At 39.1% G+C, this 25955-nt stretch overlaps 2 protein-coding genes across 2 annotated transcripts; both read left to right on the forward strand.

Annotated features, from left to right (window-relative positions):
- Window positions 1–2639: 2639 nt before the first annotated feature.
- LOC310631927 (olfactory receptor 5AR1-like) lies at window positions 2640–3575 on the forward strand (the record flags this gene model as incomplete). Its single annotated transcript, XM_083348710.1, has 1 exon — window positions 2640–3575. The coding sequence occupies one exon, from the start codon at window positions 2640–2642 to the stop codon at window positions 3573–3575; it is 936 nt and encodes a 311-aa protein (XP_083204836.1).
- A 20294-nt stretch (window positions 3576–23869) lies between these two features.
- LOC310631932 (olfactory receptor 5AP2-like) lies at window positions 23870–24805 on the forward strand (the record flags this gene model as incomplete). The annotated part of the gene is made up of 1 exon (XM_083348715.1): window positions 23870–24805. One exon carries the CDS (start codon window positions 23870–23872, stop codon window positions 24803–24805), a length of 936 nt encoding a protein of 311 aa, XP_083204841.1.
- Between the last annotated feature and the right edge of the window lie 1150 nt (window positions 24806–25955).

A 25955-nucleotide genomic window follows, 5' to 3' on the forward strand; every position in this document is an offset into this window, starting at 1 on the left:
AAATTCCTCATTTCATCTTCTATCTATGCTGTCTTGACATTTGCTGATAGAGCATATGTCTGGCTCATTTGCTACTGCCATAGATCAGGGGTCTGAAACCATAGCTTGGGTATTCTGGAGTATGTGAAAAATTTGTTGTAGTTCAGATTCATATCAAGCATTAGAGAAATCATAAAATCCAGACAGTTCAAAGGAGTATAAAGATTTATTGTAAGCTTCAGCTCTCTACAAGCATCTGAACTACTAATGGTCAAAGCAAATTGATGGTAGATAATAGTCAATGGAATTCAAGGTGGACTGAACTAAGATTTCCTGTGGGCACGAAGGGACTCATGGACCCCTCCCCTGGGTTCAGCCTGGTCATCTCTTATAGCTAGTAGAATAAAGATGGAAGCCAAAGGAGATATAACCAGGTAGAAAAATAGTTAACAGGAATATTTGGAAGGAAGACAAAAATCCATGTTTCCAGTCCATGTTTAAATAGACTATATCTAACACATGCAACACTGGACTGTCATTTCTGCATGATATGAAAACAGGTATCTTCACTGTTGCACCATTGCTTCACTGCTCGTGCTTTCAGAGTATGATTGAGGTCCTTTAATCTATACATCTCTCAATCTGCAAGTTAATATTTCAAATAAAAGTGATCAGACTACATAATGAAGTTTCTTGTGAATTGCAATGATGTACTACACTAATTATGTACCACACCTATACAGTGGAAATAGGAATTCCCAGTAAGTCCTCAGGTGTATTTTGCCAAGGGTCGTATTGAGCATTTTAATGGTATGTTAATTATGTCAACTGAGATTTTCATGGACCTTTTTTTAACTAATGATAAAGTATAAAATGAGCAATTCTATCCCAATGTTTCATCTTTCATTTTTGGAAATGCAATCTTGACTTCTTATCTGGTAAGTTAATTCATCACTTTTAATACCCAAATATACTGTTAAATGTTTAATATCTTCCTTATCCTCATCCTCATTCTCACTCTCCATGATATTTTTGCAGACAGATGTGGGAATATTCAAATGTTCTGATGTAAAAATATTGATCTGTGTATTATTTAGAATGTTCATGTTATCCAAATTCTTGCTTCTTCATGATGCTTTGTGAAAATTAAATCTCTTATACTACATGAGATGCAGAAATACAGAATGAAGTTCATGAGTTCAGTTGGTTCTTTCCTTCTTCCAATTTACAAGTGTAGACTGTTCTAGCATATGTTATTATTTGTATATTGAGCCTAATGGTTACATACACTATCTCCTCAGTTTATTTTTTATTACTTTATGACATATTAACATATTTATCTTGAAATGGACAACAAATACAAACCCCTGCTTAGCTGCAGTGATCAGAACCTTACCTGTTGATATGGAAATATCTTGTTGCTAGTGTAGTAGTATATTGCAGGACTTTGCCACTGATCTGCCAGTTTTAAAATCCAATTAATCTAAACTCAAGATTTAGATATAAATTTGGCATTCACTTAAAAGTATTTCAGCTTCGAAACAAAATATTAGAAGGATCTCTGCTGCAGGAAAGGACTTGATCAGCTACTTTCAAATATCCTAAAATGAATTGTAAATGTAATGATTATATCTCACAAACAGTAATTAGTTTCAGGCGGCAGTTTGACAAATATTGATGCATAGTAGATGCCAATTATTGTTCCACAGAACACTTCCTGCCAAAGTGAATTACACTTCCTGCTGGGGACTATAGGAAACAATTATGTCCAGTTTTGGTCATCATGATACAATAAAAGATGTTGAGACTCAAGAAAGAATGCAGAGAAGATAAAGATGATTAGGGAACTGGAGACTAAAACATACAATGAATGGTTGCAGGAACTGGGTATGTCTAGGTTAATGAGGAAAAGGAGTAGGCAATGACATGACAGCAATCTTCTAATATCTGAGGGGTTGACACAGAGAAGAGGTGGTTACAGAGAAGAGATGTCCAAAGCAGGACAAGAAGTAATGGGTGGAAGATCATTAAAGAAGCAACTAATCTAGAACTAAGGAGAAATTTCCTGATAGTGAGAACAAATAGTCAGAGGCTTTCCTCAAGAAGTTGTGTGTGCTCCATCACTGGAGGATTTCAAGAAGGGTTTAGACAGTCATTTGTCTGGAATGGTGCAGGGCCTTCTGCTCAAGCAGTGGATTGGACTAGAAGACCTCTAGGTTCCTTTCCAAATCTGCTATTCTATATTCTGTAAATAAATTCATGCATTTCAACTGACTGAGCACTCTGAGCTTCTTTGGAGAGTATTAGAATGTAATAGAAAATACATAATTTTAGCAAGAAATGTACTTTCTTTCACACAGAGAAATCCTTGCTGGAATTTATAAGATGATGGTAGGGGTGAATCCATTCTTTGCCAGTTGACACTGCAGGTCTATGTAACGGTGTGCATGATCTCAAATACAGCATTGTAATTTCAAAACAGGATGTTTATCAAGAGCCCATAATGTAACAGTCAGTACTCCTGCTTCCAAAGTAAACTGTTCCTTTTAAATTTGGGGTTTTCTTAGTCTTTTCCCTTGGGCATTGTCAGACAATCCAACAGTAATCATACTGCTATAAGGTTTTTCCTCTTTTTTTATTCTATTAGAGGGAAATAAACAATGCAGACAAATCAAACCACTGTGACTGAGTTCATCCTGGTTGGATTCATGGACCACCCAGAGCTTCAGATGCCCCTCTTCATCTTCTTTCTGCTCATCTATCTCATCATACTAGTGGGAAACATTGGGATAATCATTCTAACCAGAACTGACGCTAGGCTTCACACCCCCATGTACTTTTTCCTTAGAAATCTCTCCACTGTAGATCTTGGTCTTTCTACCACCATTGCCCCTAAATTGTTGACAACATTTGTGATAGAACATTCAACCATTTCCTTCACAGGATGCACCACACAATTCTTCTTTTTTGCCATTTTTGTCACTACTGAAGCTTGCCTTCTGGCTGTGATGGCATATGATCGCTTCACAGCAATCTGCAATCCATTGCTGTATTTTGTTATCATGTCAAAGAAGTGTTGCATCCTCTTAGTCATAGCTGCCTATGCTTGTGGTTTGGTAAATTCAACAATGCACACCATAGTTATATTTAACTTGAATTTCTGCAACTCAAATACTATTAATCATTTCTTCTGTGATGTTCCTCCACTTCTTCCATTGTCCTGTTCAGATACCCACATTGCTCACTTTGTGAATTTCATTTTATCCAGTGCATTTGGAGGGATAACTTTTCTGGCTGTTTTGATCTCCTACATTGCCATTGTTATTGCCATCCTGAAGATCAGGTCTGCCCAGGGAAGGTACAAAGTCTTCTCTACCTGTGCCTCCCATCTCACCACTGTGACCATTTTCTTTGGAACCATCATCTTCATGTATGTAGGACCTGGCTCCAATTTCTCATTGGATAAAAACAAAATCATATCCGTGTTTTATACTCTTGTCATCTCCTCACTTAATCCACTCATCTACAGTCTGCGGAACAGAGAGGTGAAGGATGCAATTAGAAGAATGTTAGACAAGGTAACTCTCCTGAAGTAAAAATAGTATAACTATTATTTCCTTCATGTTAAAAAAGGAAAGCCATAGTTGCATTTCTCTATGAAAAATTCTATTGACTGTTTGATAGTATTTTAAGCAGATGAGAAAAGAAATTGCATATAAAGCACCCAAAACAATAAATATTTTTTAAAAAAATAGAGAAAGAATGTGTTTTTACATAGATCCAAAAGAACAATAATTGTTTTTTATTAATGAAAACAAATGAAACTATGCCTAATGTTTTTCCTGTGTAAATGGATGTATAGTATAGACAGAAACATTGAAGTGCAGAAGAATGTGTCAAAGTCAACCATCTGATTGTAAGACAAAGTTTCGATGGAATCTGCACTCCCATGTAATTCAAATATAAAATTCCTTATTATTTTATTGATACTGAAGTGGATGGAATTGACAGAATGTCTGTATCAGTTATTGATAAAGTGCAACATATATGTTCAGTTTTGTTTAATTACTCTCATTTAAATTGTTTCACTCAATTTTACATTTCTTCAAAATACCTTTTGATGAAAATGGGAAATGGTCACAAAACAATATTAATTACAAAGCAGAAAGGTATTTCTTAAAATTTCTTTGAATTAAAAATGTGTTGGTGGAAGCAAAATCAGCTGCTGATTGAGAACAAAATAGATGGACACTAGCAATGTGTATTAATCTGAAAATATGACTTGGAAACTCATTTCAAAGTTAGTCCCACCTAAAAACAGGCAGAAAGAGAATGTTTTTCTGTATGTTCTCTTCTCTCCCTCTCCCATTTTTTTCACCTTAAAATTATCCTTCTGAAACTAATATTTATCTCCAAGCAGGACATATGTGAGCTACAAGGAAAGATAACAGAGACAGAAATAATCTATTTACATTGGATTTGTTCTTACTCCTTCTTTTTTTGGGATCTTGGGATTTGCACTTCAGTGGAGAGTACAAATCTGAAGTAAAAAAAATTCTGGATATTCCAAATTATTTTTCCTTGGGCAAAGCCATCCAGGTTTGTGATATATGAGAGAAATATTTTTGATGATATTTTGAAATGTCAATAAAAGGAAATTGTGGATAGAGTGATAGATTTTGGATTCTCTGGATGAAGTTCTGCCTTGCAGCATTGGAGGCTGTCTTTTGGCTGTAAACTCATATGTGTTCAGAATTTGAACTCACAATCGTCATATCTAGTCTTGGATCTATAATGATTTGATGGAATTGCTAGCCGTGAACTGTATTTCAAAAACACACTTATGACCTTCAGTGTTTGCTTCCCACATACACAGTGGTGGGATTCAGCCAGTTCTCACCAGTTCAGCAGAACCAGTAGTAATTTTTTGTTGCCTAGGCCCAGAACAGACCTCTGGAAGTGGCCTCCACACAGAGAACCAGTTGTTCACATATTTGAATCACACCATTGCATATACATAGCAGTGCAGCTAGAGTGCAAATTCTAGACTGGTATACAAAAAGATGAAGCAGGCACATAAGCAGAGTGGACTAAAGCCAGGAATCTTGTCTAAAAGATCCTTTCAGGAGACAGATAACAAGGAACTAAGGTGTTATCTATTGCATTGGTTCAAAGCACGAGGCAAGACGAATAGGTGAAAACAGGAACATGTTTTATTGAGCTGCTGGAAGAGAAGTGAAGTGTGCATGCATATGCACTGCAATTTATCTGGTTGGCCACTAGGTGGTAGCCAATAGATTTAAAGTAATACAGTTCCCGCATAAATCAGCCAATGGCCGAACAGGAGACTCTAAATCTGGCTAAAAATCCCCAAGCTGTTACACAGCAATCACAGATACGTGAACTTTACAACAAAAAAACCCCCAATACATTACATAAGGCATTAAGGAACAAAGGAGAAATGTCACCTTAATAAGAGAAAAGAATTTAGACCTGAACACATGGGAAACTACTTTCCAAATCCCATCAAGAGTTACTAGTCTTGAAAATTAATAAGCCCAGCATAGCTGCCAGTCTCAAAAATCAACAAAGCAAAGAATAAAAGGGGAATATTCAGGGAAATAAAGGGGTCCTGAAGCCCTCCCACTCTATGAGGCATCTTTGGATTCAGAGTTGGTGCATTGTGTTTCTCTGGCTAATGTTTGATGGATCCCCCGTGGTTTTGCATTGCAAGGAGATTACTTCACCCAAAGGAAGGGTGACTTGGTGGTGATTTGGGTTTGTCTCCCTTCCTTTGGAGGAGGGAGAAAAACATCACTCTCTTCCTTCGGGCGGGTGAAAATTAACTTGATAACAGTAACAATGCAGCCAGAAATGGGCATCTCTCGACAGCGCTGGGGAGCGCTATGGGAAGAACGATGTACACAGAGAGGATCAGGAACTTGGCTCAAACGCTGGGTTCTGGTAGGGGAAAAATCACTGGGAGAAGTAGCCAGTTCGTAATGTACGTGCCTGAAAATGGGAGATGGGCAGGTTGTGCGAGGTGCAGTATTTATAGTTTGGAGTAGCAGGTTGCTTGGAAGGGAAGGAAGGAAGGAAGGAAGGAAGGAAGGAAGGAAGGAAGGAAGGAAGGAAGGAAGGAAGGAAGGAAGGGAAGGGAAGGGAAGGACAATGAGAGGGAGGGAGAGACAATGGAAGGGAGGGAGGGAAGGAGGAAGAGACAAAAAGGGAAGGAAGGAGGGGAAGGACAATGAGAGGGAGGGAGAGACAATGGGAGGGAGGGAGAGAAGGAGGGAGAGACAAAGATGGAAGGAAGGAAAGAGGGGAAGGACAATGAGGGAGGGAGAGACAATGGAGGGGAAGGAGGAAAGGAGGAAGAGACAAAGAGGGAGGGAAGGAAATAAAGGAAAGGAAGGAAAAGGAAGGAAGGAAGGGACAATGGGAGAGAGGGAGGGAAGGAAGGCACCCACCCCGCTCCACCAGAGACCCACGGATTCCCCCCCCACAGGCCCCCGGCAACCTGAGTGATAAGCTGGCCATGCCACCACCACCCTGCAATTGATCACATGACCCAGGGACACTGTGAATGTCATAAGTATGAATCAGTTGCCAAGCATCCGAATGTAAATCACATGACCCTGGGGATGCTGCAACAGTCATAAGTGTGAAAAATGGTCATAAGTCACTCTTTTCAGTACCGTTGTAACTTTGTAACTAAAAGTAACTTTGTAACTAAACAAATTGTTTTAAGTCGAGGACTACTTATACTTTATCATTTTTTTTCCTTTTTTTGGTCAAGTTTTTGACACCTTGCTGGGCGACTGGTGGTATTCGGATATTGCCTTATCCTAAAAGTGGTACAATGGGTGAAAAGGTTGAAAAGCCCTGCTCTAGATGACCTTGGACAACAGCTTACTTACCAATGAAGAAGAATCTTGATAATTGCAATACAGTGTAAGAAAGACCCGAGAGTTGGGTCTCCATCTCTTCCTATCAACTGTTTGGGTTTTTAAGCACGCATTTTAACGTTATGATTTTTTATTTGTTTTGTATTGTTTTTGCCTTACATTTTAAATGTTAAACATCTGGTTGAATGCTAAACTATCCTTAAGCCCCTGCTGGATTATAAACGTGAAGTTGTTACTACTGCTTTTTTTTTTCCAGGAATAACAAAACACATTTACTGCATGGAAGTCAATACATGAAGTTTTTTTTAGCTACTGAAAGTGAACTGATTTATATTGGACTCTTATAATGAGGAATTTATTTTACCATTTTTTATAACAACTTTGCTATTTTACCATGTTTTATTTATGAATATTTCTTTGGACCTTTTTTTTTTCTTAAAGAGACAAGAACCTTCCCTTTTCCTTCTCAAGCCTTCCTATGATTAGCAGATTGAAGAACAGACTGTCCCTGAGAGGAATTGTCTATGTCAGGGGTGTCAAACTCAATTTCATTGAGGGCCGCATCAGCATAGCGGTTGCTCTCAGGGGGCGGGTGGGTGTGGCCTGGGTGGGTGTGGCCTACTGGGTGGGCATGGCTAGAATGCATATGGCCTACTGGGTGGGCATGGCCAACTCTACTTTGTTGGCATCAAGGGTGCCTATGGGGGCCTGGGCAGGAGTGGGACAGATCTGAGGGTGTCTGGCAGGAGGAGGGTCTCTGGGCCAGGGCCAAGGCAGTGGGGGCCATTCCCTCACTGTTTCCAGGATGGCTTCGCGGGCCACATGAAACCACTTCGCGGGCCGAATCCGGCCCCCGGGCCTTGTGTTTGACATGTCTGGTCTATGTTTTTGGATTACACTAAAAATGGAAACAAAAAAAGCTTTCTTGGAAGCCTTTGAAGGAAGAATACTTCTTAACATAAGCTCTTTTTTGAAAATTTAGGTAATGTTCAATAAAGCAACAACAATCATAAAACACCCGAAGATGGATACTAGATACAGGCAACAACAGAACTAGATTTGCAGTAAAATGGATTGGAAATTAATTCGTTGTTGATAGACTTGGAAGAGAAAGAACTTTCTTGGAAAATTACAGATTTGGTAGATGAGGCAGAAAGGGCTATGAATCTAAGAGATCCAGGGATGACAGAATGGATCTGTGATGAATTGGACTCCCTTAACAAAACTCATGGACTATTTGAAAAACAAATGCTGTGGAGCTATCTACAACAGTGAATAATGACTTTGGAGAATGAAATGCTATTATATGGAAAGATTCTAGTAATAATTTTAAGGAGAAATTTGATTACTAAGAATCAGTGAAGGGTAATTGATCCTAGATGGACCAGAGACAATCACTGTAGTAAATAAGGCTAAAACTGAAACCATTGCAGACTTTCTCACAATTAAATAAAATAATAGATTGTTAATAGAAAGGTTGAAGCTAGTTTTTGCAGTTGTGCTTACCTTTTAACAGCTTTCTTTTTTACAATAGTATGGTTGGTCAAATTGCTTTGAAAAATTGAATTGAAGAAGCTTATATATTTTAGATCTGTTTTGTAAGGAGGGATAGCTACTATCTTTAAATATATTTATTTTATTTATTTTATTTTATTTTAATTCCATTTATATCCCGCCCTTCTCCGAAGACTCAGGGCGGCTTACAAGCTTAGCAGTAGCCTTCATTCTATGTATATGCCTGCTTATTAGGGCTTTCACACACACCCCAAGCGGCATTATTACAAAGTCAGCTTAATTGCCCCCAACAATCTGGGTCCTCATTTTACCTACCTCGGAAGGATGGAAGGCTGTATTCAGCTAGGGGGGGACCATATGTATGTATGTATGTATGCATGCATGCATGTATGTATGTATGCATGTATGTATGTATGTATGTATGTATGTATGTATGTATTGTTTGTTTTTGTTCTGTCTTTGCTTTTTTGGACATTGTATTTTAACTTTTGCATATAATATTTTTTTATTTAAATTGATATCAAGAAATTGGTATTTTAATCTCTCTCTGCGCAATGATAAAAAATTTGCACAACAAATACAGCTAGAGACTTCACAATATAGACTTCTCAGGATTTGAAATGGACACCTAACATTAGAAACATCATTAAAAAGGCACAACAAAGGATGTTTTTCCTGCACCAACTCATAAAACTCCAACTGCCCAAGGAGTTGATGATACAGTTCTACAGAGGAATCATTGAGACTGTCATTTGTACTTCTATAATTGTCTGGTTTGGTAAAGCAACCAAACAGGATAGGTAACAACTCCAATGGTTAATTAGGACTGCAGGAAAAACAATTGCAACCAACTTACCTTCCATTGAAGACCTGTATACCACATGAACCAGAAAGAGGGCTGAGAAAATATCTACAGACCCCTCACATCCTGGACATAAACTGTTTCAACTCCTCCCCACAAGATGCTGCTATAGGGCATTGCATGCCAAAACAACTAGACAGAAAGACAGATTTTTCCCTCATGCCATCACTCTTCTGAACACCTAATTCCCACAGCACTGTCTTATGCCTAAGACAGGATTGTCCTGTGCGCTCCCACAGGGAGGGCCTCCTCAGGGTGTTGCAGGTCAGGGAGTGCCGGCTGGCGGCCCCCAGGGGGAGAGCGTTCTCAGTGGGCACGCCTGCCCTTTGGAATCAGCTGCCTGTGGAACTCCAGATGGCCCCCAACCTTCACTCGTTTCACCGGGACCTAAAAACTTGGCTATTCGAGCTTGCCGGCCTGGACTGAGGGTTTTGGGTTAAGGTTTTAATTTTTAATTATTTGGGGGCTATTTAATTTAATTTTATTTTAACCTGTATATATTGTACTGTTTTAATTTGCCCTGTAAACCGCCCTGAGTCCCTCAGGAAAAGAGCGGTATATAAATCGAAACAAATAAAATAAATAAAATAAATAAATAAATAAATAAATAAATATTTACCCATGTAGTAGAGCTGTGTTACTGTTATCCTTCTCATCTTTCTTATTACCTTCTCCTATTGGTATTTTATGATTTATCACTTTGTTGTTTGCATGTACACTGAGAACTTATGCACTGGAGACAAATTCCTTGTGTGTCCTATCACAGTTGACCAATAAAGGATATTCTATATTTTTATTTGAATCCAGGTATATCAAGAGCCTGAGTTTTTCACTGAGAATCATGTAAGCCATATATTCCAGGTAGAATTATTCCTTATGTATCAGAACCTCCAAAAAGAGTGAGAAGCCAGTCATCATAAGTGGATGAAGGACAAGACCACATGTATACACAGAGACCACATGTATATTCAGCAGAATTTCTAATAAAATACAAATTAGATCAAGAATTAGATCAAACAGTTTCAAAAGGGGGAAGGACATGAACCCTAAGTCCCCATTGACTCTTTGGGCCAACTAGTATACAGTAATTGTTCATTCACAATCATGAATCCTTAATTTTTGCTAGTATGGCCAGGAGAATAAAAATGGAAGGCAAGGGAGATATGCCCAGATGGGAAAATAGTTACAAGGAACATTTGGAAGAAAGACCAAGCCCCAATGTTGCTGGTCCAAGTTTGGAAAGATGTTGTCTAACATGCAAAGTTGGATTGTCAATTCTTCATGACCCTCAACACTACTTTGCCATTCTTAGTTTGGCTTCACTGCTCATGCTTTCAGAGTATGATTGAGGTCCTTTAATATATACATCCTACAATCTGAAAGTTGATATTTCAAATAAAAGTGATTAAACTATATAATGAGATTTCTTCATGAGTTGCAATGCAAATGTGACCTAATTATTTACCACATCTATTCAGTGGAAATATGAATTCCCAGGAGGCCCTCGGGTATATTTTGCCAAGACTCATATTAAGCATTTGATGATACCAGTATGTGAATTACTTCAACACAGTTTCCTGGGCTTGGTTTTTAACCAATGGTAAACAAAGTATAAAATGAGCAATATTATCCCAATGTTTCATCTTTCATCTTTGTAAATACAGTCTTGACTTCTAATTTGGTAAGTTCTTTAATTAATTAATTACTTTTAATTACCTAAATATACAGTACTGTTAAATCTTATAACTTCCTCATTCTCATCCTCATCCCTCATTAAAATTTTGCTGACAGATATTGGAATTCTCAACTGTTCTGATATAAAAATATTGATCTGTGTTTTACTTAGGATTTTCTTGTTACCTAAACTCCAAAAGCTTCATGATGCTTTGTGAAAATTAAATCTCATGTAATACATGAGATGCACAAATGCACAAATGCAGAATGAAGTTCATGAGTCAACAATTGATTTCTTCTTTCTTTTAGCTTACAAGTAGAAACTGTAGTGGGACATATTATTTCTGCATTGAGGCAAAGAATTACTTACAGTATCTTCTCAGTTCAAATTAGTTTACTTATATAGCAAAATATTTATTTTTATTTACTTATTTTTATTTTTATTACATTTATATCCCGCCCTTCTCCGAAGACTCAGGCGGCTTACAAGCTTAGCAGTTATGTTCAAATAAACAACACATATATACACTCTTGGTCAATTCCATTTAGCACAACCTTACATATGAATGGGAAGACTTTTTCTTGCCATTGTTGTAGGACATAGCAAGTATCTTGCCAGTTTTAAAACACAATTAAACTGAACTGCAGATTTAGATATAAGTTTGGCATTATTTGATATATATCATTATATGATATAAGTTTGGCTATGGTCTTCCCAGTTGCAATGTATGGCAGTGAAAGCTGGACAATAAAAAAAGCTGAGCACCAAAAAATTGAGGCCTTTGAACTATGGTGCTGGAGAAGACTCCTGCGAGTCCCTTGGACTGCAAGGCGATCAAACCGGTCAGTCCTAGAGGAAATCAACCCTATCTGCTCTTTAGAAGGCCAGATCCTGAAGCTAAAACTCAAATACTTTGGCCACCTAATGAGAAGGAAGTACTCACTGGAGAAGAGCCTAATGCTGGGAAAGATTGAGGGCAAGTTTATGCTAAACTGCCTAAATCTTTTTTTGAAATGAAGGATGACTTGGAATTGAGAGACGTTTGGAGAGAAAGGAATTTGCAAGAAAAAGACTTTACTTTTTTTTCCGACAGGCATCAATCTTTTTCTAGGATTGATTTTGTATTAATTACTAATGATTTTTTTTCTAGGATTAAGAAGATCAAGATTTGCCCAAGAACTATATCTGATCATAGTCCAGTATAGTTAGAGATAGAAAAAGATAATAGGGATAGACGGTCCTGGCGCTTAAATGAAAATTTGTTTAGATACCAGGAAAATGTGGAAGAGTGTAAAAAACAGATGAAGGAATTTTTTAAAATTAATATGCATAAAGGTACTTCTATTGAGATGGTTTGGGATGCAAGTAAAGCTCATATTAGTGCAGGTTCGCATCCCACCAGGCTCAAGGTTGACTCAGCCTTCCATCCTTCTGAGGTAGGTAAAATGAGGACCCAGATTGTTGGGGGCAATTAAGCTGACTTTGTAATAATGCCGCTTGGGGTGTGTGTGAAAGCCCTAATAAGCAGGCATATACATAGAATGAAGGCTACTGCTAAGCTTGTAAGCCGCCCTGAGTCTTCGGAGAAGGGCAGGATATAAATGGAATTAAAATAAAATAAATAAAATAAATATGAGAGGTGTATTAATATATTTGAACAATAAATATAGACGTAAATTGGAATTTAGGAGGAAAGAATTAGAGGATGAAATTAAGGAAAAAGAAAAGGCTTTAATTTTGAATCCATCTGATGAGAAAATTAAAGAGGTAATTACTTTATTAAGGGGTCAGTTTGATAAGTTAATGGCAGATCAAGTGGCAACTAACTTACGGTATGTTAGACATAACACTTTCTGTAATGCTAATAAACCAGGTAGATGGTTAGCTTACTTGTTAAGGAAGAAGCAAAGGGCTTCTAATATAGATAGAATAGAACATAAGGGTAAAGTAGTGTACCAGCAGAGTCTTATTAAAAAGACTTTTGTTGATTTTTATTCTAAGTTGTATGCTAGAGATAAGATTAGAGATGTAGATATACATAATTATTTGACAAGAGCTAATATTCCTGTTCTCACGCAAGAACAAAAGGAAGGGATGAATCAATTGATAACTGATGAAGAAATTTTTTTAGCAATCAAACAACTGAAAGTGGGTAAAGCGCCGGGCACTGATGGATTGACTGCTGTGTATTATAAAAATTTACAGTTAGAAATGGTGAAGCCTTTAAGGGAATTGTTTCAGACAATTCAAATGGGGGAGGGGTACCTCCATCTTGGAAGACTGCTTTTATTTCTTTGATTCCGAAGGAAGATCAGGATATCACCCAAGTTAAAAATTATAGGCCAATATCACTTTTGAATACTGACTACAAGATATTTGCAAAAAATTTAGCTAATAGGTTAATGAGGGTAATACAACAAGTAATACATTGTGATCAAACTGGATTTATAAGTGGTAGACAAATGAAGAATAATGTGAGACATATTGTAGATTTATTGGAATTTTTGGAAAGAAACAATCAGATCCCTGCAGAGCTGATCTTTTTGGATGCTGAAAAAGCCTTTGATCAATTGGATTGGCAATTTTTGATGAAAGTATTAGAGAAAATGGAATTTGGGGATAAATTTTTACAACCAATTAGGGCTATATATCAAAAGCAAACGGCCCGTATAATAGTTAATAATAGTTTGACTGAACTATGTAATATTGAAAAAAGTACAAGGTAGGGGTGCCCGTTGTCACCTCTATTATTTGTTTTAACATTGGAAATATTACTGATTAAAATACGTAATTTGGATAAAATTAGGGGAATCCAAATAAGAGATCAGGATTATAGATTGAGGGCGTTTGCAGATGATCTGGTTGTTACAATAACTCAGCCCAATTATTCAGTTGTAGAATTGATGGAGATAATAATGCAATATGGGAAAGTTTCTGGATTTAAGATTAATATACAAAAACTAAAATACTGTCTAAAAATATGACAGTATCACAAAAGGCTGTTTTAGAAGAGCTAACGGGATTTGAAATAGTTAAAAGGGTTAAATATTTGGGGATATATTTGTCAGCCTCAAATGTGAAGTTATATAAAAATAATTATTAAAAGTTATGGGGAAAAGTTCAAAAAGAATTAGATAGTTGGGAAAAATACAATTATCTTTATTGGGAAGAATCGCAGCAGTGAAAATGAATGTTTTGCCAAAATTTTTATTTTTGTTTCAAATGATACCTATACTTAAAAAGGATTTAAACTTGGAGGAATGGCAAAAAGGAGTTAATAAATTTGTTTGGGCAGGGAAAAAGCCACGAGTTAAATTTAAGATAATGCAAGATACGCGAGAAAGAGGTGGTCTTAAAATGCCTAATTTCAAATTATATTATGAGGCTGCTGCTTTGTCAGCGATAAGCGATTGGTTTAATTTAACACAAGCGAGATTATTAAATCTTGAGGGTCATGATTTGTTATTTGGATGGCATGTATATTTATTGTATGATAAGAAGGTGGATAATGTGTTTAAGATACATATTTTAAGGTATGCTCTGTTGCGAGTCTGGAAAAAGTATAGACATAAGTTAAATTATAAGATACCTATTTGGGCAATACCTAAACACGCAATAGAAAATATAAATGTGGGATTTAAACATGATGTGACTACATATAAGGAAATTTTAAGTTTTGAGAGGAATGTATGGCAATTAAAGTCATATAATATTTTAAAAGAAGAAAAGATTGTACAAACTTGGTTTCAGTATGGGCAAATACAGGTTAGATGGAAAGAGGACCAGAAAACTGGTTTTTCAATGATTGATGAAAATTTGGTAAAGCAAATTAGAGATCAAGGTCAAGCACATATAAAAAGGATATATATTGCATTGATAGAAATTGATTCAGAGATGGAACTTGTTAAAGATTGTATGATAAAGTGGGCTCAGAATTTTCAAGAAGTTATTACAATGGATACCTGGGAAAAGATCTGGGTTAGAAATGTAAAATTTACACAGGCCCAAAATTTAAGAGAGAATTTTTATAAAATGTTTTATAGGTGGCATTTAGATCCAAAAAAAATAGCAAGTATGTATCCGAATTGCCAGCCCAAATGTTGGAGGTGTGGTTATGAGGATGCAACGTATTTTCATATATGGTGGACTTGTAAAAAGGTTAAAGCTTTTTGGATTAAAATTTGGTGGAATTTGCAAAAAATATTTAAGAAAAGGATAAAGTTCTCTCCGCAACTGTTTTTATTGGGTATTATTACAGATACTACCGTTGTAGATACTAAGTTAATATTGAATTTAATTACAACAGCGAGACTCTTAGTAGCGCAATATTGGAAAAAGGAAGAACTGCCGACTATAGAAGAATGGACTTTAAAAGTTTCTAACTTGGCGGAGATGGCAAAGATTTCAGTGTATTTGAAAGATCAATCGCAACAGAGTTACACTGTGGAGTGGAAGAGATGGATTGATTATATTCAGAATAAATATGGGACTAAAAAGTTTCACTTAGCATTTGAATAAGTAGTGGATTTATATGATGTATAATTAGCTTGTAGTTATTTTACTAAGAGTTAAAGTGCGATAGAATTTAATATTTTATTGTTGTTTGCATATTTTAGGTTATGTTTGTTTGTATTTCTATACCCTGTATTTAGCTCTGGGAAGTCAGGGTGGGGGGAGGGGAGGGGAGGGGAGGGTTGGGGAGAGTTGGGGAGAGGGCAGGGGGAGGGGGGGTTGTATTTAAAAATGTATTGTAAAACTTTTCAATAAAAAAAAGCCCAGTACATAACACCCCTCCCCACCTTAGCTCAGACCATAATAACACTAATGAGTCTCAACAATGGTCAAGACTCAATGTCCAAACATATTAAAGTAAAAGCAATAATAAAAAAAACAATGTGGACTACAAAGTTATTAAACAACGTCTGAATGAATAGGCTACCAAAATGGCACTTATATACAGTTATATCATAGCATTAGTTCTGTAGTCTAGTGGCAACAGGATTTACAATAACAAATAACTCTTTATTTTACAATGTAATCTGCAAGATATGAAGCAGGCTTGTGTGCCCTAGAGGAACGTCTTGGAGTTCCCATCACTTTGTGGTCTACCAGCTTACCCAGTGGGCTGGGTAGACTTGTGTCCCTTTGTGCTCCTGAGTCAAGGGGAATCAATGCACTGTGGCTGGCCTCTCCAGGTTGGCCCACCCCAGAGTCAGACTGTTCGGCAGAGTAGGCACAGCAGTTGCTGAGGTTTGGCTGGCTTGCTCCTTCAGGGGGTCCATGTTGCACTGCAGAGCTCCCCAGTTCTCCCTCTGGTTCCATCTCAGGAAGGAAAAGTCCTGGTAGTCTATGTGAGGGCTGGCTTGGCCACAAGCTTGATGACCTTGGGAGGGACTTATAACACAGTCCTCGCTTAGTGGTGATTCAGGAATCTGCTTCCTGAGCTGATCAATGTGTCTTCTGACCAGTCGCCCTCTCTCCAACCCCACTTCATAAGATAGGGGTCTGGATACCTTGGTGATTTGACCAGGAATCCACAGATTCCCATGCCCATAGTTCCTGGCCCAAACCCAATCGCCCATGTGAAGGCCCCTTGGGGGTTTTGGTCGAGAGGCTTCTGCTGCCACTCTATCTGGATGCATCCTGTCCAGTTTAGTGATCAAATGCCTCCCCCAACATAGTTCTGCAGGACGTTTGCCTGTGGCAGTGCAGGGCGTAGAATGCTGGCAAAGTAAAAAAAAATCTGCCAATCTGTGATGCCAATCACCTGTGACAATGTGTTTGGGTGCCTCCTTTGTTGTCCTCACCATACGTTCAGCTTGACCATTAGAAGACTGATGAAAAGGCGCAGAAATTGCATGTCTGATGAGATTAGCTCTAAGGAAGGCCTGAAATTCAGCAGCAGTGAATTGGGCCCCATTGTCTGAAACTAAAACATCTGTCAACCCATGTGTGGCAAAGAGTTTTCTCAGCACCTGGATGGTCCTAGCAGTAGTCATATTAGGAACTGGAATTAATTCCAGCCATTTGGAGTGGCTATCCACTACTATAAGGAAGAGCTGTCCTTGAAAAGGCCCAGCATAGTCTATGTGAACCCTAGACCAGGGAGTGTGCGTTTCCTCCCACCTGTAAACTGGAGCCTATGGCATTTCAGGCCTAGATTGCTGGCTTGTATAACAACCATGGTCTTGAGCCTCAATGTCCTTATCAACGCCAGGCTACCAGAGGTAGCTTCGAGCTAAAGCTTTCATTCTGACAATGCCTGGATGGCCTTCATGTAATGATTGTAAAACCCTGTCTCTTAGGGAAGTGGGAATTATGACTCTATTTGCCCATAAAATGCACCCTTTATGAGCAGATAACTCATGCCTCTTGACAAAATAGCTCTGAAATTCTGAGCCTGGACTTTTTTCCAACCAGCCTACATATATCCATGACAACACGCTGCTAAGTATTTTATCTGTGGCAGTTTCAGCAGAAATGTCCCCTGCATGGAGGGCAAACTCAGGTATGTCCTGTATGGACAATATTCTAGCAGCAGGAGCCAGATCTGGATCCATTATTGGCAGTGGTAGTTTGCTGAGGCCATCAGCATGGCCCATTTCCTTGCCCGGTTTGTGAATTAATTTAAAATTGTATGCAGATAGAAAAATAGACCATCTCAACATTCTTGGAGATAGTATGTGGGGGGTTTGTTTGTCCGTTGTGAACAGTCCCAACAGAGGTTTGTGGTCAGTGTAGACTGTGAAATTCCTGCCATATAAATAATCATGGAATTTTTTTATTCCAGCAATGATGGCCAGGGCCTCTTTGTCAATCTGAGCATAGTTGCGCTCAGCAGAGGACAAAGTTCTTGAGTAAAATGCTATTGGAACCTGTTTCCCATTTTTTTCTATGTGGCTTAAAACTACCCCCACCCCATAGGGAGATGCATCACATGCAAGACAGGGGATTGGGAGTGGGAGGCACAGTTCTTCGGTGGTTCTCCTCCTATCTCCTGGGATGCTCGCAGTCGGTGTTGGCAGGAGGGCAGAGGTCGACCCCAAGGGCTCTCGTTTGTGGAGTTCCTCAGGGGTCGGTCCTCTCGCCTCTCCTGTTCAACATCTACATGAAACCGCTGGGTGAGATCATTCATGGTTTTGGAGTTGGGTATCATCAATATGCCGATGATACCCAACTTTTCTTTTCGACCCCAAACCACCCCAGTGATGCCCTCGCTGTGATGTCCCGTTGCCTGGAGGCGGTTCGGGTCTGGATGGGGAGGAACAGACTTCAACTCAACCCTGACAAGACTGAGTGGCTGTACATTCCGGCATCCCGGGACATTCAAAATGTTCCATCTCTTTCTATGGGGGTGAGCTTTTACCCCCCGTGGATAGGGCTCGCAACTTGGGAGTCCTCCTAGATTCACGGCTTACTCTGGAAGATCATATAGTGGCCGTGACTAGGGGGGCTTTCGCCCAGGTTCACCTGGTGCGCCAGTTGCGGCCCTATCTGGACCGGGATGCTCTGTGTACGGTCACTCATGCGCTCGTGACCTCTCGCCTTCACTACTGCAATGCTCTTTACATGGGGCTTCCCTTGAAGACCACTTGGAGGCTCCACCTGGTACAGAATGCGGCCGCGAGAGTTGTCTTGGGAGTTTCCCGGTACTCCCATGTTACACCTTTGCTCCGCGAGCTGCATTGGTTACCAGTTGTCTTCCGGGTGATATTCAAGTTTCTGGTAATGGTCTTTAAGTCCCTACATGGCATGGGTCCGGAGTACCTCGGGGACCACCTGCTGCCGGCGTCAACTTCCCTCCGCCCTGTGTGTTCCCACAGAGAGGGCCTCCTCAGGGTGCCTCCAGTCAGAGAATGTCGGCTGGTGGCCCCCAGGGGGAGGGCCTTCTCTGTGGGCACTCCGACTTTATGGAACCAGCTGCCGGTCGAGCTCCGGACGGCACCGGACCTTCACTCCTTCCGACGCGGTCTGAAGACCCATTTATTTGAACAAGCTGGCCTGGCCTGATGGGGGATGTTAGGGTTTTTAATGGGTTTTTATATTGTTATTGTTTTATCTGGGCGATTATTTAATTCTTTTTTTAATTTTTGTATTTTCTATTTATATGTGCCCTGTTCACCGCCCTGAGTCCCTCGGGAGAAGGGCGGTATACAAATTTAATTAATAATAATAATAATAATAATAATAATAATAATAATAATAATAATAATAATACAGGTTTAGACTCTTTGTAGTGAGTTACAGTGGACTTTTCGGACAATAGTGCTTTTAAGTCCTGGAAACTTTTTTCATGTAAGTTAGTCCATTTCCGTGGAACTTTCTTGTCTAGAAGCCTGTGGAGGGGCTCTGCTATTGCTGCTTTATGAGGTAGAAATGTGTGATAGAAATTTAGGAGACGCAAAAATGCTTGTAGCTCTCCTTTGAATTTGGGCCTAGGAGCCATTTTAATGGCCTTCACTTTAGAATCAGCAGGGTGAATGCCGTTAGCATCAATTCAGAAACCCAGGAATTCTGTTGAAGAAACCCCAATACTACACTTGTTCTTTTTAAATTTGAGGCCTGCTTCATGAAGCCTCTGCAAAACAGCCATGAGACTTCTGGCCAACACTTCTGGGGATTCCCCTGCAATAAGAACATCATCATAATAAGGGCAGACGCCCTGAATACCCTTGAGTGTACACTCCATGATACCCTGAAAAATACCCGGTGCAACACTGACTCCAAACTGTAAGTGTTTAACGTTGAAGGCCCCTCTGTGAGTCACGATCGTTTGAGCCACGGCTGTGGCCTCATCAACCGGCAATTGCTGATAGGCCTGTGCTAAATCAAGTTTAGCAAAAATAGTACCCCCTTGCAAGGAGGCTAAAATGTGGTTGACCACTGGAACCGGGTAAGCGTGTTGCTTGAGGGCCTTATTTAATGTGCATTTATAGTCAGCACACATGTGAATTTCCCCGTTAGCTTTAAGTGGAGTGACTATAGGAGTTTCCCACTCCCCACCATCAACAGGCTGTAACACGCCCTTTTCTACAAGCTTATCAATTTTGGAATCAATTTTATGTTTTAAGGCAAAGGGGACCCTATGAGGCTTAACCCTGATTGGAACTACATTGGGATCTAGCTTAAAAGAAATAGGTGGTTCAGTGTATGTCCCTAGGGTTGAATCAAAAACATACGCATATTTCTCGCACACTGACACAAGGTCTGCAGTTTGTGTCCAGTTTATGCCAGTAATCTGAATACCTAAGGCATCAAACCAATCGAGTCCAATGAGACTCATTCTCTGGCCCCCTACTACTATTACATCCAGGTGCCCCAAAAACCCTTTTAACTTGACCAACAAGGTGGCTTCTCCCTTAACTTTAACGTGAGCATTTTGAAAATCCATTAGGATTAGGTATATCTGAGGGTCTTAGTTTAGCCCACTGGTTACTGCGCCTACACACGAAGTTAAAAGTGTCTTGAGAAATGATTGAGACTGCAGAGCCAGAGTCCAATTCCATCTTACATGGAACTCCTTGTAGCTCTACCATGAGCTTAATTTTGGGTTTGTGGGGGCATCGAGCCCCGGTGCGGCATAAGCTTCTACGGCTTCTGAAGAATCCCACACTAACTGGACCCTGGGCCCCAGTACCTCTCCTAGTTGGTTCTTCTGACTGGTGTTTGTGTGGCTGGTCTCTCTGGCGGGCTCTGAAAACCACCACGATGTGGCCTGTCCTGCCACAAGCTCTACACATGGCTGAATGAAATCTGCAATTGGCATGAACATGGTTGCTGCTGCACCCCTTACATCTCTGTAAGAGAACTGCCTTGTAACTGTCCTCCTGCTGGTAGTTGTTTCGGTGTTGCGCATTGGGCTGCTTTTGGAGTCAGTTGATTTCAGTTTCTTCTTCCTCAGAAGAATCTCCGGTGCATTTGGCGTCCTCGCTGTGGACCATTTCTTTGACCCTTATTGATTTGGTGGGCTGAACTGTCTAAACAGTGCCCCTGGCAGCTTCGTCGGCCATCACCTCATCCTGGGCTTCAGAGAATGTTAAATTTGGCCTAGCAAATAGTCTCTGCTGAAGCGTTCTGTCCCGTAGGCTGCAGACGAGCCGGTCTCTTAGTCGTTCTTCTAAATTTGAGAATTTGCATAGGCATGCAGCCTGCCTTAGGCCTGCTATGAACTCCGAAGCTGACTCCCCGGGAAGCTGCACTCTTTGGTCGAACTTGAACTGCCAAGCCATCTCAGACATCTTAGGCTGGAAGTGCCCGGTTAGCTTCTTTCTTAGATCTGCGTAGGAGACTGCTTCAATTGGTGTCGGCGCAAAAAAGTTCTCAGCCAACTCAAAAGTTGCCGGGCCACACACGCACAGTAGCGTTGTGGCCTTCAGTCCTTCTTCCGTGATCTGATTGGCTCTGAGGTAGTTTTCTACTTGCAATAAATAAGATGGCCATTCCTCCAGATGTTTTATGTCAAATTCTCTTAGTTTACTGACCTTCAGCATCCTTTCTTGCTGGTTCCTACGTTCTTCCGGATCCTGCTTCTAGGCTCAGGGAATGAGTCCACTGAGCACGAGGCCGCTAGTATAGCTTGCTAGCCAGCCTTGAGAGAAGGGGGGGAAATGCCTCTTCCCTCCAGCGTGTACTGCCTTTCCCTCATGGACTTCAGCTCTTTAGTCAGTGAAACAGGATCCCACTTTCGTCGCCACTGTTAAATAGCGAGTTCTTTGACGCAGGAATGAAGACGCGAACAGAGTACAGGTAACTCATACTTTATTTCGTGCTGTGACTGTACTGAGGGAAATGGCTGCAACCAGCCGCGACATATAGTCTAGCCCCTAGGTAGCAGCCAATAGGTTTGAATCAACCATTGCTGCCTGGGGATGACCCACTGCAGCACAGGAGACTGGTAGTCTGGGTTGCTAGAGAGCCATTAGCTGCTCCAGCAACCCACATGGTATTCCCTCAAAAAGCCCAGTACATAATACTTTCTATACACATATCTAATGCTGATGAGTTGTCCTGATAGATCCTGTAATGCTTATAGTCTGGAAATGAACATTAATCCAGGAAAAGTTTTCAAAAAAGAAAGGACATGGATTCTAAAGGCCCCAGGACTGACCCTTCTGCCCAACTAATACAACAGTGTTCATTCGCAACCATTAATCCATAGTTGTTCTAGTGGGGCCAGGACAATAAAGATGAAAGCCAAAGGAGATATGCCCAGATAGAAAAGTAATGATTAGGAACATTTGGAAGGAAGACAAAACTCCCAGGTTGCCAGTGCAAGTTGGATAGATGATGTCTCACATGCAAAGTTGGATTGTCAGTTCTTCATGATTTACAAACAGGTATCGTCATTACTTTGCCATTGGTTTTGCTTCATTATCTGTTCTTCATAGTATGATTGAAGTTCTTTAATCTTTATGTCCCTCAATCTTCAAGTTAATGCTTCAAATAAAAGTGATCATAATGAAGTTTCTTTCTGATTTGCAATGTGAATTAATTATGCATAGCAACTATACAGTGGAAATATGAATTCCCAATAGGTCCTCACCTTTAGGTTGCCAAGAACTGTCTTAAACATTTTAATAATATGCTAATTACTTCAGCTTAGAGTTTCATGGACTTGGTTTTTAATTAATCGTAAACAAAATATAAAATGAGCAGTTCTATCCCAATGTTTCATCTTTCATCTTTGGAAATGGAATCTTGATGCTAATCTGGTAAGTTCTTCAATTAACCAATTAACCAAATATATTGCTAAATGCTTAAATTTTCCTCATCATCATCACCGTCATATTTTGCAGACAAATATGAATACTCAAATATTATGATGTTAACATAATTGGTGTTTTTCTTAGAATTCTCTTGTTACCCACACTCCAAAAGCTTCTTCATGATGCTTTGTGAAAATTAAATCTATTGTGATACATGACATGCAGGAATGCAGAATGCAGTTCATGCATCAACAGTGTTTCCTTCTTTTTTCCAGCTTATTAGTAGAAACTACAGTGAAACATCTTAATATTTGTACCTTGAGCCAAAGAATTACTTACAGTATCTTCTCAGTCAATTTATATTATTTATTATATGTTCAAATGGACAACATATACTGTAGACACATGTACTCAAATAAAGTGACTGCAACTTCACATATAACTGCAAAGATATCTTGTAGCTGGTGGTTTATATATTGCAGGAGTAATATATTGCAGAATATCTTGCCAGTTTTAAAATCCAGTTAATCTGAACTGCAAATTTAGATATAGGTTTAGCATTCTACTTAAGAGTATTTCTACTTGGAAAAAGAAACACTAGATGGATCTCTGCTGCAGGACAGGGCTGTAGCGTTTGCTAATCATTTTGAAATGCTCTAAAAACTAATTGTAAATCTAAAGATTATGGATCATAAACTGGAATTTATTTCAGATGCAAATTCAATAAATATTGATGCATAGTAGCCAACAGACACCAATGATTATTACACTGAACATTTCCTGCCAAGGTGGATTACATTTTGGGCAGAGGACTGTGGGCGAGAATTATACATGGATATAGTTCAACTGACTGATCACTCTAAGCTTCTTCGGAGAATACTAGATTGTAAAAGAAAATACATTTTAGCAGGAACATTTTTTTGCAGAGAGAAATGCTTCCTGAAATATGCAAGGAGATGATGGTAGGTATGAATCCATTCTTTGCTAACTGATACTACAGTCCTATGTAATGTTGTGCACACTATCCAATACAACCCTGTATTTTGAAAAGAGCATATTTCTCAAAACACAACATAACACAATAGTGAGCACTCCTGTTTCCCAAGTAAACTCTTCCTTTATAATTTTGGGTTTTCTTTCCCTTGAGCATTCTCAAATAATCCAACAGTTACATTGCTATAAGGTTTTTCCCTCTCTTTTTTATTCAATCAGAGGGAAATAAACAATGCAAACAAATCAAACCACTGTGACTGAATTCATCCTTGTTGGGTTCATGGACCACCCAGAGCTTCAGATCCCCCTCTTCATCATCTTTCTGCTCATCTATCTCATCACACTGATGGGAAACATTGGGATAATCATTTTAACACAAATTGATGCTGGGCTTCACACCCCCATGTACTTTTTTCTTAGAAATCTATCTATTATAGATCTTGGTCTTTCTACCACCATTGCCCCTAAACTGTTGACAACATTTGTGAAAGAACATTCAACCATTTCCTTCACAGGATGCACCACACAATTCTTCTTTTTTGTCGTCTTTGTGGCCACTGAAGCTTGCCTTCTGGCTGTGATGGCGTATGATCGCTTCACAGCAATCTGCAACCCATTGCTGTTTTTTCTTATCATGTCAAAGAAGCATTGCATCCTCTTAATCATAGCTGCCTATGCTTGTGGCTTTGCAAGTTCAACAGTACACACTATAATTATTTTTAACTTGAATTTCTGCAGCTCAAATACAATTAATCATTTCTTCTGTGATGTTCCTTCAATGCTTCAATTGTCCTGTTCAGATACACATATTGTTCACTTTGTGCATTTTGTTATATCCACTTCAATTGCACTGACAACTTTTCTGACTGTTTTGATCTCCTACATTGCCATTGTTATTGCCATCCTGAAGATCAGCTCTGCCCAGGGAAGATATAAAGCCTTCTCCACCTGTGCCTCCCATCTCATCACTGTAACCATTTTCTTTGGGACCATCATCTTCATGTACATACGACCTGGCTCCAATTTCTCATTGGATAAAGACAAAATCATATCCGTCTTTTATACTGTTGTCATCTCCTCACTTAATCCACTCATCTACAGTCTGAGGAACAGAGAGGTGAAGGATGCCATTTGCAGAATGCTAAACAAGATAATATTCCCCAAGTAAAAATGGTATAAATGTGACTTCCTTCATGTCATACCCCCCCTACTTGCATTTCTGTGAGAAAAATACTATTGTGTACTTGATAATATTTTGAGCAATTGAGAAAAAGACTTGAAATTTCATATAGGTTATCCAAATGTTAAATAAATTTAAGGGAAAAATGAAAGGACAATGCATTTTTGCACTGACCTATAAGAAGAAGAATTTTTTTATTAATCAAAGCAAACAATATTATGTTTGAATGTTTCTTCCTCTGTGCATAGATGTACATTATAGACAGAAACATTAAACTACAGAAGAGTGAGTCAAAGTCGACTATTGATTATAAAAGAAAGTTTAGATGGAATCTGCAGTTCCACGTAATTCAGATGTAAAATTTCTTATTATTTTATTGGCACTGAAGTGGATGTAACTGATAGAATGTCTATGTCAAATAACTGGTAAAATGCAACATGTATGTTCAGTTTTGCTTAATCACCCTCACTTAAACTGCTTCAGTCAATTTTAGCAACATTCCTTCAAAGTACCTTATAATGAAAATGGGAAATGGTCACAAAGTAACATTAATTACAAGGCAGAATGCTATTTTTAAGGGTTTTTGAATTAAAAATTTGATGGGGAAAGCAAAACTCTTGCCAATTACAAACACAATACATTGCCATTAGCAATATGTAGCCTTGGTGGAGCAGTGGGCTAATGCCTCCTTAAGTGACACCAGCTGCCTGCAATTAGTGCAGGTTCACATCCCACCAGGCTCAAGGTTGACTCAGCCTTCCATCCTTCCGAGGTAGGTAAAATGAGGACCCAGATTGTTGGGGGCAATTAAGCTGACTTTGTAATAATGCTGCTTGGGTGTGTGTGTGAAAGCCTTAATAAGCAGGCATATACATAGAATGAAGGCTACTGCTAAGCTTGTAAGCCACCCTGAGTCTTCGGAGAAGGGCGGGATATAAATGGAATTAAAATTAAAATTAAAATAAAAATAAAAATTAATCTTAAAAAGTTGACTTGAAAGCTTTTTTCAAACTAAAACCCTCCTAAAGGCAAGCAGAAAGAGAATGCCTTTTTCTCTCTGTTCTCCATCCTTGCCCATTTTCTTCACCTCAAAATTATCTTTCGGAAACTACTTTTTATCTCCAAGAAGGAGAGATGT

This window comes from Vipera ursinii (genome assembly GCF_947247035.1).
Source record: "Vipera ursinii genome assembly, chromosome: 1".
In the NCBI taxonomy this organism is placed as follows: domain Eukaryota; kingdom Metazoa; phylum Chordata; class Lepidosauria; order Squamata; family Viperidae; genus Vipera; species Vipera ursinii.